Source organism: Chaetodon trifascialis, chromosome 18, assembly GCF_039877785.1.
Source record: "Chaetodon trifascialis isolate fChaTrf1 chromosome 18, fChaTrf1.hap1, whole genome shotgun sequence".
Lineage (NCBI taxonomy): Eukaryota > Metazoa > Chordata > Actinopteri > Chaetodontiformes > Chaetodontidae > Chaetodon > Chaetodon trifascialis.
In genome coordinates, this window is record NC_092073.1 from 17,225,629 (window position 1) to 17,242,585 (window position 16,957).

General features: G+C 41.9%; 1 protein-coding gene across 1 annotated transcript in view; it reads left to right on the top strand.

Moving 5' to 3' along the window:
* Positions 1-8,293: 8,293 nt before the first annotated feature.
* Positions 8,294-16,957, top strand: part of malrd1 (MAM and LDL receptor class A domain containing 1) — a 48,482-nt gene continuing 39,818 nt past the window's right edge. Inside the window, exons 1-7 of the mRNA XM_070986480.1 lie at positions 8,294-8,465; positions 9,473-9,598; positions 9,711-9,799; positions 9,883-10,041; positions 12,476-12,572; positions 15,114-15,245; positions 16,585-16,737. Of these exons, the coding sequence (XP_070842581.1) occupies positions 8,294-8,465; positions 9,473-9,598; positions 9,711-9,799; positions 9,883-10,041; positions 12,476-12,572; positions 15,114-15,245; positions 16,585-16,737 (928 nt within the window). The remainder of the gene's footprint in view (positions 8,466-9,472; positions 9,599-9,710; positions 9,800-9,882; positions 10,042-12,475; positions 12,573-15,113; positions 15,246-16,584; positions 16,738-16,957) is intronic.

Below are 16,957 nucleotides of genomic sequence, written 5' to 3' on the forward strand. Positions count from 1 at the left end.
TGTGCAGCCACCACTCTGACAGTTATATGAGGGTCAGTGTAATCTTGTCTTCTCATGCATTCTGCAGTTTAATTTACATTTTACAGGGATGCTTCATTGTTTAACCATGACACTTCCATCAATTATACACCAAATATAGGATGCTTGCATCAGGCAGTTGGTTGTACTAGATGTCATCTTTACCTTAAGCTTCTCAGGAATGACTGACACAAAACATTCAAAACTGACACTACTGAACATCTTATATATACACATCGTACATTTTATGGAGAGCTGTTATAGATGTTTAATCCTTCAGCAGCAGACCAGATGTATAATGCACTAACTCTTTAGTTCCTTGAAATTACCTTTTGCTATTAAAGACAGATTTCTCGTGTATTTCCCTTCTGTTTTCAGGTTTTAGCGGTATGTAAATATTTTACTTGCAGTGTAAGAAAAATGTCAGTTTTCCCTGCAAGTAACAGTGCTAATGGTGCTGGAGAGCAAGCCTTCAGCCTTTTTGTTACCAACCAGAACAAATGCATCTTACTCAATGGTGAAATAATACGTTTTTATGGAAAGTATGCACTCTTAAGCTGTCCTCACTTGGCTATAAATGTCAAACGACATACCAGAGAGAAAATAGCACTAAATTTTCATCTTTTCTTTTGAAAATACTGAAAATCTTCAAACTTAACCCCACATCTCACACAGCCTCTTAAACTGCGACAGAAATATTGTTGTGGCTCGTCACCCAAATTCATACTCTTGTATGGTTACAAAATTAAAGGTAATTACTGCCTCTAGTGGCTGTAGGCATGAGAGTTAGATATTAGAGTACATCACAATGCATCTACTTTTTTCTACTACATTTCTATAATGATAAAGAGTCTTTTCCTTCAAGATAATTCTTTCTCATTCTAATACTACACACTGATAGGAGAGTATAAACTCTTCATGGAATTTAAGAGGCCTTTAAGAGGGTACATATTTAATATGATGACAGGTTAATCAGCATCCTCTGCAAAATCATGTTCACCTCCCTTGTAAATAGCAGAGCATTTGACACGTATTGCAGCCATATCCTGGCAACACTTGTGACTGGACGAGGCTGAAATGGCAGCATGTGTTAGCTGATCTGCTCTGGCAGAGGACTGAGGACTTTGTGTGATACAGGAAACATGGCAAAACAATTAGGAAGAGAGTTTAGACCCTCCGTTATAATAAGGTGAGTCATGTGTGCCGTCGAGTAAAACGGAAAGGAAATGATCATAGAGACAGGGGTTTTAAGTTCTCGTATAATCAAGTGAACATCTTATTAAGTTCAAATAGCCTATATAGCCTAATAGTTTTTTTTAATAATGAGCACTGAAATTTGCTTGACCAATGATGATTTTATAAGACGATGAAAATATTCATGTAACCATGTCTAAAAAAAAAAAAAAATCTTGTCAAGTAAAATCAGAAATATTTCACCTCTTTTAAGAACTCTCCACATGTTTCAACTTGGTAAGCGGTGCCCTTGAAATGAGCCAGTAAGAAAAGTGAAATATTGACTTTGACAAGTTAAAAGCTCCTCCTGGCGGGACACATCAAGGGCATTGAGGAGAGGAAGCACTGTCTCCGTCAGAATCGGTCAGGAACTCCTTGAACCTTTACCAGTGAACTTCACACACACACAACAGGGAACATGCTACCCAAAACCCTGAACTACCCACCTCAGACTTTTCCAGACTAAGAAGAGTGCATCACCCAAATCATCCAAACCAGTGGAGCAAAGACAGAGCTAATGGTGCTGAGACATTTTGACATATTTTGTCTAAACTTTGTTCTGGGTGAGGAGCATTGCAGTCTGTTGCCAGTGCTAAAAGCAGAGCTAGCTTAATACTTTGTTGTAGCAATAAAATGCTGTAATGCTGCAATTCCTGCATATCTACACTGAATCAGTCAAGGTACAACACCAACCAACCACAGAATTTGTACAGATGTAAACAAACACACAAACAAAAAGTATAAATATGGACATTAGGTGCCCTGGTGGTTTAGAGGTTTGGGGCACAGATCGTGGATCGTGACATCCCCAGTATGAGTCTGGTTCAAGACCTTTGTCGCATGCCATTCTCCATCTTTCTTTCTCAACTCCCTGTCATCTCCCTATGATAGATAAGGCATGAAAGGCAGAGGGCATACAGGGCATTTCGAAATGAATTTTGAGAACATGCTGAAGAAGCATTTCTTAGGCCTTGAGGAAAGCTGTTTCAAATTCAGAGGCTAGTAAAATCAGTTATACACTCACAGATAGTTTTCAGTCGTGGCCTTGGAAGTCTCCGCTCTGAGGAGCTGTGGCTTCTCCCAGGGATAACTTCTCTGAGGGCACGAGGAGCCACCTGACCATGTCATGCAAATGCTTTGTCAGTCAAAGGTAACATGTTTAAATCGGACAGCAAGGAAGTGTGTGATCTATGTCTTGTTTGTGTTCGATCGGTTGAGGTAGAGGCATCATATCCCAGTTTTTTTTTTTTTCCTTTGCTTCCTTATGTTTCCCCCTTCCCTTTGTCCCCTGCATGCCTGTGTCTGTGGTGTGGTCTTGGCAATCCCTCTTTCACTCCCCTGGCTCCTGGATCCCTGCTGATGAGGCACACCTGTTGAACCTCCCCACCTGCTGTCCATCAGCCCATCAGCCTGGCAGTATATCAACGCCGGCTCCACTCCCACTTGTCGCTGGATCATTGCTTCCGCTTCAGCGGTAGAGACACACTGCAGGCCTCTAGGGTTAGTAATCTGTTCTTTATACTGTATTCCTAAATTGAACTGACTGTCTTTCCCTTGTACTTAGGATGAGTACAAGTCTGCTTGCTCCTTTGCAAGCCGTTTAAACCTTATCAGTTTCCCTGTCTGTGTTCTGTGTTGGGGTTCACATTGCAAACCATAACAACAATAAAGGCATGAGTGACAACAGTCTTAGCTGAACAAAAGGTTTGATATTTGCAGTGTTTCTTAGTTGAATGTAAATAGCTTGAAATCTAGACTGGAATTGAATTTTTCCTAGATATAGATAATTCATTTTGGCTAATTGTGAAAAATAGCATATAGCCCAAGGAAAAAAATATTCGGTTTTGCCATACATAAGTTTTAGAGAAAGAGAGATATACTGTATTGTTTACCTTCATCAACAATAAGGCCTCATGATATATTTTGTTGTCATGGAGGACCACAAGCACAGAGAATAAGAATGGACCAAGATTTGACCCCTGGGGCACACCACACATTTATTGTGAGAATGTGCTTTATGGAGAAATATCTTTAAGTCTGTACCATCCCTGGAAATCTTGGAGCTTTAGGAGAAGACAGAGCATGAGATATTCTACATGAAATTTTCATCTCTGTGAAACATCTCTGTACTAGAGAGAAATTCAACAAAGACTTTGTTGTTTTGTCTCTCAAAGCCTTTTAGACTGTCCACACTGTTATTTCCAAGTGTTCAGATGGGATTTGTGTGTCCAGACATCAAAAACCAACCTGTGTGGGCTGCTGATTTAACAATGTAGGCATCAGTAACTATGCACGCTGAAGATGTGGCTTTACAACATAAAAACATGAGAAACTCTAGCATTGCCTGAACAGGCGCTTCCCACCAAAGTGCCATCAGACAGTTTATTGCATGGTCTATTGTTCTGGACTATTGTTCTCTGTGTTGCCCTCCATTGCTCTGCTAGTAGCACCGTGGATTCTGCTCAGCTGCTCTGATGCACTTCCATCACTCTGGATTTGTTGTCAGATTGCGATGCAAAATGCACTTCAACATCCAATTTGAGCGACCAGAGCATCTGGACTGAGATGCGGCTGCAGAAATCCCATTTGAATTGCATTTCATCACCTCAAATGTGGCTTGGATTCCATTTGCAAAAGTTATTTCATGTGGTTCTTGCTGTCCAGACTTTCTAAAATCAAGATGGATACAATCTAGATATAGCTAAAAAAAACAGATTTGGTTTGGCAGTCTGAACAAGACCTAAGAAAACAGCCTTTTTTAATCATTACAGGCCTGAGGAAGCAGGAGGTCTGATGCCACTGATGTGATGGACAAGATAAACATGAATCCAGCACAGCAGCTGCGAACCCACATCAATCACCTGTCAACCTGAACCGCAGACATGGTTCGTATGAGCCTTGACATTTTGTTCCACTATGGCAGCATTTCTAATTCCATGTCTGTATTGCTGATCATGTATAGAAGCAGTCCTACATGTAGCAGTTGTCATTGTAGACCTGGATACAGACGGCTGCGTGTTGACCTGCACATGGTTATAACCACACAGACTCAGTGCTTCTCCGTGCATGACAAATGGATGTAAATGCCTTAATCACAGCAAATACTGCATGAATTCGGCCCTGATGTCAGCTCGTTATTCACACACACACACACTCACACACACTCTCACGCACAGGGCTGCCATGGTCAAGGATTCTGTCGTTTTCCCTTTATAATTTATCCGCTGCAGCACTTGAATATCAAAAAGGTTGTTGTACTCCTTTTTATTTCTCTGCAATAGGATCATACTTTTCGTGATAGAGTAGACAGCACTGAGACTGTATCAGATTTATGTTTTGAGAAGAAGTTTAAAGGTTAAAGTTACTGTGGAGAAAATGCCTGTTAAATCAGATCAGATGATCGTTTTGGATTGCCTCTATAAAACCTCTCTTCTGCTCCTGTCTGACAAAACGCTCGGCAATCAAGCTGTATTTACTCCAGTGATTTCCTTTTGAGGTCTAATGACCAGAGGGAGAGAAGGACAGGTTCTTTGCCCTCCAAAGACTTTATCATGATTTGATGCATTACTTTCAATAGACGTTAATATGGGCTGTAATAACCTGCTTGCACAGACGACATACACGGCTGTTTTTCTGGTGGTGACAGGCTGACTTAAATAATCTCGATACTTCCTCCACCAATGCTGTTGTGTTGGTGTGAAGTATATCTTTAAAAATAAAGTCTGGTCGCCTGCAGGGGGCTTGAGATGAATAGCATGACTGATGACTAACTGGTTTCCTGTAAGGTGCAGGTATTTTGGTAGAGTGGCTCTTAAATACTGACAGGTGGCAGCATTGTGGAAGGACAAGGATCTGGCAAATTTGTTGCATAAGACTGGGATGCTTAATGCAGTCTGGGTTTCTGCCTCTCATTTGTCAATGCTTTGTTGGCCGCTTTGTGCACAATCACACATCACAGAGCACTGCAGGATCTTCCCTCTCATACTGTGTAGATTGGAGGGGCTGAGTGAGGCATCACGTACAGCGTTAAGATTAAACCCCAGCTGTTATGATGACTCCACTCAGCAGTGAATCACTGGATTCAGGTTGGAGGAAGATTAGCAGGTGCTCCACGGCTTGAGCAAGACTGTGAAAGCAGAATGGCTGCATTCAAAGTGTCATGCAAATGTGCTTCGCTGTCAATAAGTTCTAATTAACAGACTGTCGCAAGGTGCCAGGGTAGGAAGAAAGCCATTATGAAGACGAATGATGAGGCAACACAACTTTCTGTTGCTCTGCTAGAGCCACAGTTCCTGTAAAAACACAGTTGCACAGCTTTCCTACTGCTGCTGAATGGAAATATGTGTGGGAACGTAAAGTGTGTACTTCATTGAGATTTCATTGATTGTTTTCTTTTTGTCTTTCCTACAACAGACTGATTCGTTTCAGTCCTACATTTAAAAAAATGTCACCAGGCAGCATTTCTTTCTACATCCTGACTTTCTATTCAGCACAGTCGCTCTGTGTTTTTTCTAAACCTGTGAGATAATGGGATTTTTAACTCCATTTTTTTTCCATTGCTATCAGTGAGTGTGTGAGGGTAACCTCCCACTCATCATTACTCAGATGAAACATCAACAGAGGGGCAGACATTTGAGGTCGAAGACAATCCGTCTGGTTGGAAACGGGAACAGGATTTAATCACGTCTTTGTTTTAATATGTACAAGACTATGTGTGTGAAACAGATTAGTTCAGATCTTTGACAAATGGTTGTAGGGGGTCACACCAGTGCCATCAGTGATAAATTTATCTTATTAAGTGCTTAAAGTGCTGAAGGTGAATCAAACAAGAGCTCTTAAGAATTCATAAGATTCAAAATGGAAGAGGAAGGAAATAAATGAACAGAAGAGCATTTTTCTGATGATAGAGGGGTGGATCCATGCATGGCAATGCCAGTCTGTTGTTTGATCCACTTCTTTTCTCAAACCTCAGCAACTGTTGGATGGATTGCAGTGAAGGACATTCTGATTTTCAGCAGACTTTTCTTCAGTGTCTCTTCCTAACCAGTGCTGACACACTAAAGTAAGACGATGAGCATTGTCAACATTATACCTGCTTAGCTTCAGCATGCTAGCATTGTCTTTCTGAGCATGTTAGCATGCTGACGTTAGCATTGGCTCAAAGCACATGCCTAGGTGCAGCACCACAGGGCTGTTAGCATAGCTGTTGACTTCTTAGTGTTTATTTTTCACCGGCATCTTCAGCTCCCGGACTACACTGCACTGAATATTCTTTATGTGAAGTCCCATTTTAATCCAGTGAGTAGAGTGATTGACTGCTTTTATAACCTGCTGCACTGAGTATTATGAGCCTGTCTGAAAATAATTGTTTTTAATGGACTCCCAGCTTTATTTACTCAAAAATGAAGTCAGCTTTGTGCTGCCCTGTTGGCTCAACTCTTTGCCGGCAGATGTTAATGACTCCCCCTTGTTGAGATCAGCTAATTGTGGTCATGAGTCATCATGTTTGACCACTGTGTACTCTGGCACCTCCCTGTTACATGTTAAAATTGGAATAAGATGATTAGCATCTAATCATCCTGACCTTATATTCTCTTCCGCTCTATATATTTTTGTATCCTAACACTGTTATTCAAAGTGGCTAGTTGAGGTTTGGTATTCAGAAACAACAGGACACATTTCAGTCTGTGGCCTTCTGCATTACACGTGGCAGAGTCTCAACATGCTGCCAGCCGCACTCTATACACCCTCACTCCCACTGCCAATAGAGGTCAATATAGACATGATCTTTTCCTTGTTCCACTGCTCCCTCGTCCCTCATGGAGCTGTCAAGCCCGCCTTTTCTCTCAAGGTTAATTTCATTTGAACTACAGCAGCTCTTGTATTGGCTTGCTGCTTGTCTGTTTTAAGGTCTTGTCTTTATTGATTGCTGTGAAATGAAATTATGCCTCACTGTAAAGTGAGGCTGAGCCCTGCTGGACCCAGTTAATGATCCTCTTATGGCAGTTCATATTCTGAACTCAGCTCATCTCTTCCTTGTTATACCTGCAGTACTGTAATTAGTATTACTTGTAATTAGTGGTAATGTGTTTTATCTTGTTGGAAACAATGGGCTTTGTGCAGACTCTTCAGTTTTGCCATTAAATTTTGTGTTGTTATTATTAGCAGTGGTTATTTAAAAGCCGTTTGTGCTCTCCTGTCTGCCTGGCAGTGTTCAGTTCTAGCAGCGGACAGCTTTTTGATTTCTCTCCTTTACCTTGTGGCTTTGCTGTGCATGCACGCACTGTAGTACCATATTTTTTTTACCTTTTGTGTTTGAGGCTATCGATCTTAAAGGTAGACTTTTTTTTGGCTCTGCTCCCAACCCAAGTGCCATTTTTCCTTTAGCTTTGGAGGAAAAAAAGCATATAAACCACATTATTATAGTAGTGGTAGCACGAGTAGTCGTCAGTGATGGAATGTAACAAAATACATTTACTCAAGTTACTTAAGTACTGACGTACTTGTACTTCAGTGTTTCTACTTTACACTTCTTCTCCATTAAATCTCAGAGGCTAATATTGTACTTTTTTCTCCACTTCTTTAAACTGACAGCTTCAGTCACTAGTTACTTTATAGATTACAGTTTTTCATGCCCTTCCTGTCCAGTGAAAACCATGTATCTCCAATTGTAATCACCTATTTTATTGCTAATCTTCGCTTTTTATAAGTGTAAACCCATATCAAGAGGACAGCACCACCAAGACTCTAGAGAATTGTATTCATTTCTTGTTTTCTGTAATGACATGTGTCCTTGTTAAATACAGCAACATGCAAAGTGGCAAAGTGACCTTATTGAGTAACAGCCATAAAAGCCATTTATGACCCTTTTCAGATTGCTAACAGCCTGAACACACGCACAGGATCAGTCCGAGTAAAGTGTACACGGTGAAGGAAATCTCTACTTTGACAGAAGTTCTTCCTCATGTCTTAACAACAAAATGCTTTACCTGGAGGTGAAGGGAAGGCGTTAGACGTTAAAGGACAAACAATAACCAGGCTCATGACGTTGCGGCTGGGCTCGGTGTGGCTGCTGTTGGCCTTCTCTCTGGTTTTTTCCCCCGTGTCTGCCTGTTTGACTGAGGAGTTTACCTGCTCTCAGGGATTATGTGTGCCTGAGGACTGTGTGTGTGACTTCACTGACGACTGTGGAGATGGCAGCGATGAGGAAAACTGTGAGTAAAGCAGGAAAATCTCCAGTCTAATAAGCTAAACTCGCATGACGCTGAGAGAAGAGAGCAGATTAGAGAAAAACAAAAAGTGATGCGGCTCATTGTTTGCTTAAATGTGACGTGAAAGCAAAATTTCGAGGGGACTGACGCTGACGTGGAGAGAGAACTGCCTCTCTATGGCGAAGGTGTGCAGGTGTTTCACTAATTGGACACAACATATCCATGATGTTTAATTGCCTTCCACTTAGACTCACACCATCGGTTTATTTCTGTAACAAAACTACTGAAGAACTTAAAGGATGAAGTTCAGTTTAAACAATGTCTTTGTATCCTCTAATGAGCCACAACAGCAACACACGTCTGTTAACAGTGACTTTCTCACTTGACTGTTGCTTTTGAAGTTTACAAAAGCCTAAGAGTAGACTTTTGAGGCTATAGTTGAATCTTCAGTCTTATCATCAGATAAATAAGTGCAGTGTGCAGTGCGGTGAAAGGCAGAGTGGTTATTATCAGGACTAAAATATAAGAAAATATAAGCAATAAAGAAAATCATCATAAACATATTTGTAATTGGTGGCAGAATTTCTTTTGCAGATGAACGACATACAGATGAATGCGAAGTTGAATGGTGGCTTGGATGCAAACTAAAAGCTTCACTGATATGAGCACAATTTTTAACAGTGTTCCCAAAAACCACGGCAGCCAAGAAATGCAGCTAAATTAAATTCTTTATATGTCTTAAAATAGAAATGTAATTCGTTGTTGCGTCATTGCTGATCCTGCCTGGCTACCTCTGAAAATACAGTATTACCACTAATGCTTTATTGTCCCTTGTTGCACATTTGGCCATAAAGCCAAATAAGAGCCCCTGCTCAAAATGAGAAGCCACTTAGTTCCTGAGCGCTGCCGAGTTGACGAATCTTTATGGTGTGTAGAAACCACAGCCTAATCCCAGGACACACATTCACGGCACAATATATATTCAGGGTGAAACACGTTTTCTGTTGAAGGCTCGGGATATAAGAGGTGTGACTTTGAGGAGGGATTCTGTGACCTGGTCCAGAGCTCGGAGGCGCGTTGGATCAGAACAACTGAGGCCCCGGGACTCAAACATGTCCACACCAACAACACATCAGGTGGGAGCGTTTGACATCCGCCGTTTCATGAATTAACAACCTTCACCTTGCGCTGTACCTGTTTTATTCATATTTGTCCATACCTGCACCCCCACACTTCTCTCTCCGTCAGCACATTTCCTGTCCCTTCTACCTGTCGGAGGAAACAGAACCACAGCAGACCTGGACAGTCCCGTCTTCCTGCCCAGTCAGACCTGCCAGGTAACTAAATCTCTGACATGCAGACAAAATCCTCAACAGCCACATGACAGCAGCTGGTGACATCCTGCCTTTTCTTTCCGTAGATGAGTTTCTACCATTATGTTGGGGCAAAAGATGGAGATCTTCAGGTCCTGGTTCAGACTCTGGGTCAGAGCACAGAGGTGTGGGAAAACTCCACACAGCCACAGACGGGAAAATGGTCGAGGACGGTGATTAAGTTTTCCAGCAATGACAGTTTTCAGGTCTGTAACATTCAGAAATTATTTTAATAGCTAATACAGTTACTGTAGTCACATCACTCAGTTATATATATGCACAGCCAAGTGTTCTTCTTCGCTCTCTTAATTCTTCGTAGTCTTTAGAAGGATTGTCATCATACACTCTTTTGTTCAGGAAGCTTTTGTGTTGTTTTAGCCGGAAATAATATATTCTAAAATCAAAACCTAACTATATGTATGTCAAAAACTGAGTGTATGCTACCTACCAAACCCCAAACCACACACCACAAAGTTAGCATCTAGCTGGTGAACACAGTGGAGATGGTGGAGACCAAAGCAGAGCTAGAAGGAGAGCGAATACTGAACTTAAATCCATTAGGTCATCAGAAAACACAATTAGAACTAACTAATGAACTAATGAACTTTTTTCTTCGTCTTTTCAGTTGGTCAACTAGCGATTGTTTGCTAATGTCTAACTGAAAATGTTGTCAATGTATAGTTTATATCTGACATCATCTGATTGAATTACACCATATTGTGTTGCACAGTAGGCTATGCTGTAGGCTGATATGCAACATGCACAAGGACTGTTCAAAGGCCGCCATATGTGTTGATATTTTCATTGCATGTTAAAATATACCGTGGAAGATGTAGAGTGTAAGTGAAACTGAAGAAGTCGTCTCAGCAGAAATGAGCTGCGCAACAGCAGCCATTTATGTGCAGTGAGGGGGTACTGACCCAACTGGACCCTTCACAGGCCATCTGGACTCCTGAAGCCTGCTGCTCGTGTCCTTTCTATATCCTCAGACAATGACAGTGCGCTGCTGTTCTCCTCTTCTCTGCCTTCACCATCTGTCTCCAACTGCAGCCAGACCAGTTTCATAACATGGCTAAACCAGAGTTAGGGGTAAAGGGAGGTCAGCTCTCTGCCAACAATCACTTTCCCCTCCATTAATCTACTTCCTGTTTTAAAGGCAGTTAGGTTAATTGGGTTTTTATTTACCACTGTGATTTCGGGTGATTCCAATTTCAGTCAGTTTGCTTAACGATCTGCACTTTTTCATGCGGTTGTTGAACAGGTTGTTCTCTAGTTGTGTCGTAGAAACCTTTTCTTTGGACAGCTGTGTGCACAATATTATAAAGATTTGACCTAAAGCTTGAAGCAAAAACGCGGAAAATCTATGAAAGAGTATTTTGTAGAGCTAAGTGACTCCGCGGATAAAAACAGGATTTTCTGAGAGTGAGAGTTCATTGTCTGCATCAGATAAACTCACCGGTTTGGCTGTGAAATCCTAAATACAGAGTTATGTACACTCACTGCTATCATCTCACAGATTGTACTTTTAATGGCCTCAAAGTCCAGTTCTGGAGGAAAGAGAAGAAATACCAGCTGACAAGTATCACCAATTGTGCATTTGAGTGCATTTACTCACCACACATGACGACACACCCACTGTTTGTTTAGATCAGTCATAACGGGCTGTAAACCTCCTCTGGTCGAGATAAAGCTGCTCTGTGGACTTTGATCAGTGCAGCTTTGATATTAGCGCTGTGACAGTCAGAGAAAATGTGATGTTTTTAGCTAGTTAGCATCATGGCTTTGGGGTAACTGAACAATCTCAACAACTATTAGATGGACTGGTACAAAACTTATGTTTCCCAGATGATGATGCCTTTCTGGGTGCGTAGCTTTTAGTCAAATGTCTCTACTGCACAGATCGCCATGAAAGTCACTACACACATTAATGTCTTACTCAGGGTGAAATCTTTTTTTGCTGACTTCTGGTTTGAGGGCAGATGGCGTAGACGCAGTTTGAATCTTGCTCCCGGCCCTGAAATTTGACTTCAGCTCATCAGCATCCTACAGTTGACATATGAAAGAAATATGGCTGGTAAATGAAAGCAAGAAGATCTGCACTGAGGCTACTGCCAAGGAAAGCAACACGGCGTCCGAAGTTAGCCTTCTGGAGGAACACTGTGAAAGCCATCTCAGCTGAATTCAGGACCACCGACCTGATACTGGAAACAAAGCTGAGGAATAGTGAAGCCACGGTGTCCGTTGCTTTTACATATGTTCTTGACTTGCCTGTGGCTGACATTCTTTTGGTCCAGGATATTTAAAACACTTGGCCTCAACACAGCCATCGATGTTAACCCTCTAACAGCCTTGTTCAGCCGCCCCCCTCCCCAACTCCAAAATATTCCCACCACAATACAGGGTGTCATTAGATTTTCCACCCTGTAGGCCGCCATCAGCACGTTGGTATGCTGGTGTTAACATTTAGCTCAAAGCGCCGATGCACAGCGTCACAGAGCTGATGTAGGTTTTTCCCAGGGGGCGTCAGTATGAGTCCAGCACACACATGTTGACACACATGGCAAACACACATACCGGCCACAATGCGCAAAGACAGGTTGTGTGGAAGGGCAATAAAAAGACTCTTTCTGTGTCCACCAGGTGCTGATTCGAGGGCAGCTTTCAGCAGACAGCGAAGCCTCTGAGGTCCTGGCCATCGATGACCTATCCTTCAGTCCGGGCTGCGTGACTGCACCTGGTACGGCTGCCATTAATAACATCTCACCACACAGACAGGACACGTTCAGACCCCGACATGCTGAAATATCGCCACGCATAAACGAACCACCACAAACTTGTTTTGAATACTGATAACGGGGGGAGACATTAAAGTCCAGGATGAGATTCACAACAGAATAACTGAATCATTAAAATAGTGCTTACGACACATTTCCCTGCACTGAATATGGAGCACAGTCAGCGCCACATTCTGTGGGTTTATTTATGTCTGCTATAGCGCGCCGCCTGCACCTCAGTGATAAATGTGATACAGCTGAACATCTTGCTAGGAGGATTTGATGAAGCACCGTCCACGAGGCATTTTGGACAATTTTTACATGTTGCCTGCGTGATATACGGGTATTTCAGCTTTTCTTTACAAGTGCTATTATTCATCCAATATGGGATGATGTCCACGCTCTCTACCTGTGAAACAAGTGTTGAACTTTCTTTATTGTCTCATTTGGGATAGAACCCGTGGCCTTCAGCTTTTTTAGGGCTCCCTGGTGGAGCATCAGTGCCAGAGTGGTAACAGAGCTGCTCTAAAGGCAGGATTAATGTCAGTAGTCGGAGCCTTTGCACCAAGGACTTTTGCTAAATGAATCGCAAAGATTTCTACTGAATATGTAAATTTTAAAAATCAATCGCAACTCTAGCTTCCTCATTCATTTATTAAAATCCCCATGGAAGGTGTGCAGGCGAGCAGTCTAACCTGTGGAACTTATTTTGCAGAGGTTGCATCTTTTTTGTTAGCGGCAAGGGTGCTCGCTTTTTAGCCAATCAGGAGGCTTAAATTTCCTGTTCGTCCCCAGTGGTACCCAAAGCCACAATGAGCTGGTTCCTTTGATTCCTGCTGTGTTAGTTCCCTCATCTGCCACTCTGTTGGACTGTATTTGTGGAAACCCAGTGTTTCTTTACCCATGTGGTTTAAATAGGTTATTTCTGTTTGTAGAGGATCGTTTCCGGAGACAAATTTCTGTAACTTAAGCTGCTATAATCAATATTTTTAGATTAAATCCACGTCTGCTGGCTGTACAACTGTTTGCAGCTTGTTCACAGCTTCCATCCGCCAGGTTTAAGTTGAGTAAAGTGTGTTAAATAAGAGCAAAACACACAGGGACAAGTGCTGGACCGTCACCAGACGTTTAGCATGTCTGAGCGGATGAAACGAGACACTGTCACCTTGGCACTCGGTCCCGTAGCTTCCATCTGTCTTCTGCTCCCAACAGTGGATTTGTGGGCTGCTCCACAGCTCGCAAAACAAGGCTGGCGTTATCATACAAGCAGCGGTGCATAGAGCGACATCCTAAACTGAAGCCAACTTGAGCTCCAGTGCTGGAGAAAAAAAAAACAATGGGTGTCACATTAAAATAACTATAACACTTTACTACACTGCAAAGGGTAATTATGCATGACTGGCATGTGCAGCCTGACCTGTACAGGCAAGGGAAGACAAGGAAATGATTTTGAGAGATGGCTCATATCTAATATTGCTAACTACCCGCCATTATGGTAACCTATAGGATTCTTTATGTCCCATGTGCTTGATTATTCATCCCATCTACTGCGTAAAATTATGGGTTCATGCCATCAATGAATTCAGATTAAGTGCACTGTCACAAAACTGGCGCTATGATCATTGAAAACTGGCCTATAAATTACTGGATGTGGGCTGAAAATGCGACAGAAACATGTTATTGTGTATCGTATTTTCAGGCTGGGTTTGACACATCTTTTACACCCTGTTACTATAAATCACAGTCTTTGCATATGGGAGTGTCTCCAAGGGTGTTTTGTGTCTCTCATATTTTTTGAGAAGCCACCATATGATTCATCAGGGCCATCCTTTCTCTGTATATGCCTGTCTGATAGTCCCAGTCATTATGCCTGGTCAGCTCTTCTCTGGCCCACTCTCCAGAATCTCTGCCGTAAATTAATCATTTTAGCAGATATCTTCTCTTGCTGATGTCTAATCAGTCATATTAACTGAAAACACATTTTCAGACACCGTCTGTCGCTTTTAAAGACTGTGAATTTTTTTCTCTTTCAAAGTTAGTCACTGCAGAAATCTAAAAGTAGAAACCGCTTTAAGAGCTGATTTCTAATAGCCGGCCAAAAGCCATTTAAAAAGTGGACAATTTTTCACTTATGTTTCCAGGTCTCCTCATAAGCGGAATGGAATTGAGTTCATTTAAGCGATGGGGTCTGGGACGTACTATTGATCAAAGTATCTGGACTTCATTCATTCATTACTCCACAGTTGAATCTAATCTTCCCTAACACGGCTAATGTACTTCACTTTCTCTGGATGCAGCAGAACTCATCTATATTAATCCGCCATGAGCTCCCATGAGTGCTCTTTTAATGATAAAATCCCATGATAGCAGTCTGTGATAACCACTGTAACTCTTTGGGTCTGCATCTGCTTTCATAGCTCTCAAAGTGCCTCCTGCAACTGAATGCGGTAATTCCATTAAAAATGTGGATCGTATTCGTCTTTCACTTTTGATTTCTGTTGCAGAGAGCACTGCACCCCCTCCTCCCGTCTGCCCTCCCTCCTGGTTTGCCTGCAGCAGTGGGAGGTGCATCGAGGAGAGCAAAGTGTGTGACTTCACCCCACATTGTCCCGATGGAGAGGACGAAGCCAGCTGCCGTAAGAACCTTGTCGCCAAATAATCACAGTCTATTTGCACTTTTGGCTGAGAGCAGTTTGGTGATTTATTTTAATCTGCCAGTATGATGAAAGTGGTTGAAAACACCTGACTGCTTCCTGTTCCAGTACCAAGCAGACTTCCATCTGATGTTCTGTTATTTTTACATTTGTTTCGTCAGTGTGTGCTGAGAAGTAGAACCCAACAAATGAGTTCATAGAGAATGTGAAACTTTATGTAAACTGGCAACAGACAAGTTTTTGCTGTAATTTATCACCGTGAAGTAAATGTTGATTGCACATCGTAACAGCTGTGGAATAATGACACCATCAGCGTTTTGATTGGCTTCCTATAAACCTATAAAGTTCTGTCTGCCACCAGGTACAATCTCCCTGCGAAACGAGGGCTCGATAGTTTGTAGATTGATCCAGTCAGGCTTACTTATTCATGAAAATCAGCTGACAGAGAATATGTTATCTCCTTTGTGCGGTTTCTTTCATTTTCTAAAAACATGACATGATACTCATTGTTTGCTCTTCTCAACACCCACTAAAGAGTTTCTCCCTGCTTTTTCATGCCTCTATTAGAAATTAAGTGAGTGAACAAACTCACGCTTTTCTAATGTTTTCTCTCCAGGATACTGTAACGATCACAGAGATTCATGTTATGACCACCAATTATAATTTTGTCTCTGAGAAATGAGTTTTTTTCGATCTGATTGGCAGATGGGTCTAAATTTTGCGATGGAGAGGAAGCCAGTCACAGCCATAGTGAATTCAAAGCACTTCATCAGTGAATTTGTGAATAAAACCTGGTGCCAGAGCTGCAGACTTAATGCAAAATACACCCAGAATCCAAAAGTGAATTGATTTAAGATGTTGATTGGATTGTCAGTTTTTTTTCCCCAGTGTGATTTTCAGCTTTTATTCCTGTTCGCGGCGCATGTAACAGATTTTAAGCTCCTCGGGAAGTTTTTATGTACCGAGGCTTATACCTTTTCTTTGATCAAAGGACCAGATATTTTCTGCAGCAGCTATTAATCTTTTATACTGATTTAACTGGGAGGGTTTCATGTCCATCCAAGCCAGAGAAGTGTGACTTACGGCCTTCTGGAGCTTTAGATTAGATCACACAATCTCCCTCAGCAGATGGAGCTCAGGTTGTCATGGAACACAGATGTTCAGATGTCTGTTTTTCTGAGCACTTTAAGACTTTTTTTCATCCATGTTTGTTTAAAAGTTGAGATTTAGAAAGTTACTCTTGACCTTGAAAACAGCTTGAATTTCAAGAATTCAGAATGAATTTCAGTCTCAATCACTTCCTGCCTCTGTGCTCGTTCAGCCTCTAACTGTGACTTCGAGGGTGGTTCTTGTGGCTGGTACGAGCTCACCCTTGGCGATGGCTTTGACTGGGTCAGGGGCTCTTCTGTTGAGGTGCCTCCACACTTCTACGGCCACCCACCACCTCTGGACCACTCTACAAACAGCACCGATGGTAAGGAAGCAAACGTACCGCGTATGTTCAGTAGCAGCGCTGCCTTTAGCAATATGCAGTTAGTTGCCAGTCAGTGGGATAAGAAAAGAAATGTGATGAGCTGATAAGATGATTTCAGTGTGTCCCCAGTGTTTGGTCAGAAATAACTGGCAAAAGATAATATTATGAAAAGATCAAATCAAGTTTTTTCTGGAAGGAAAGAAAATCCTTTTTGTGTGTG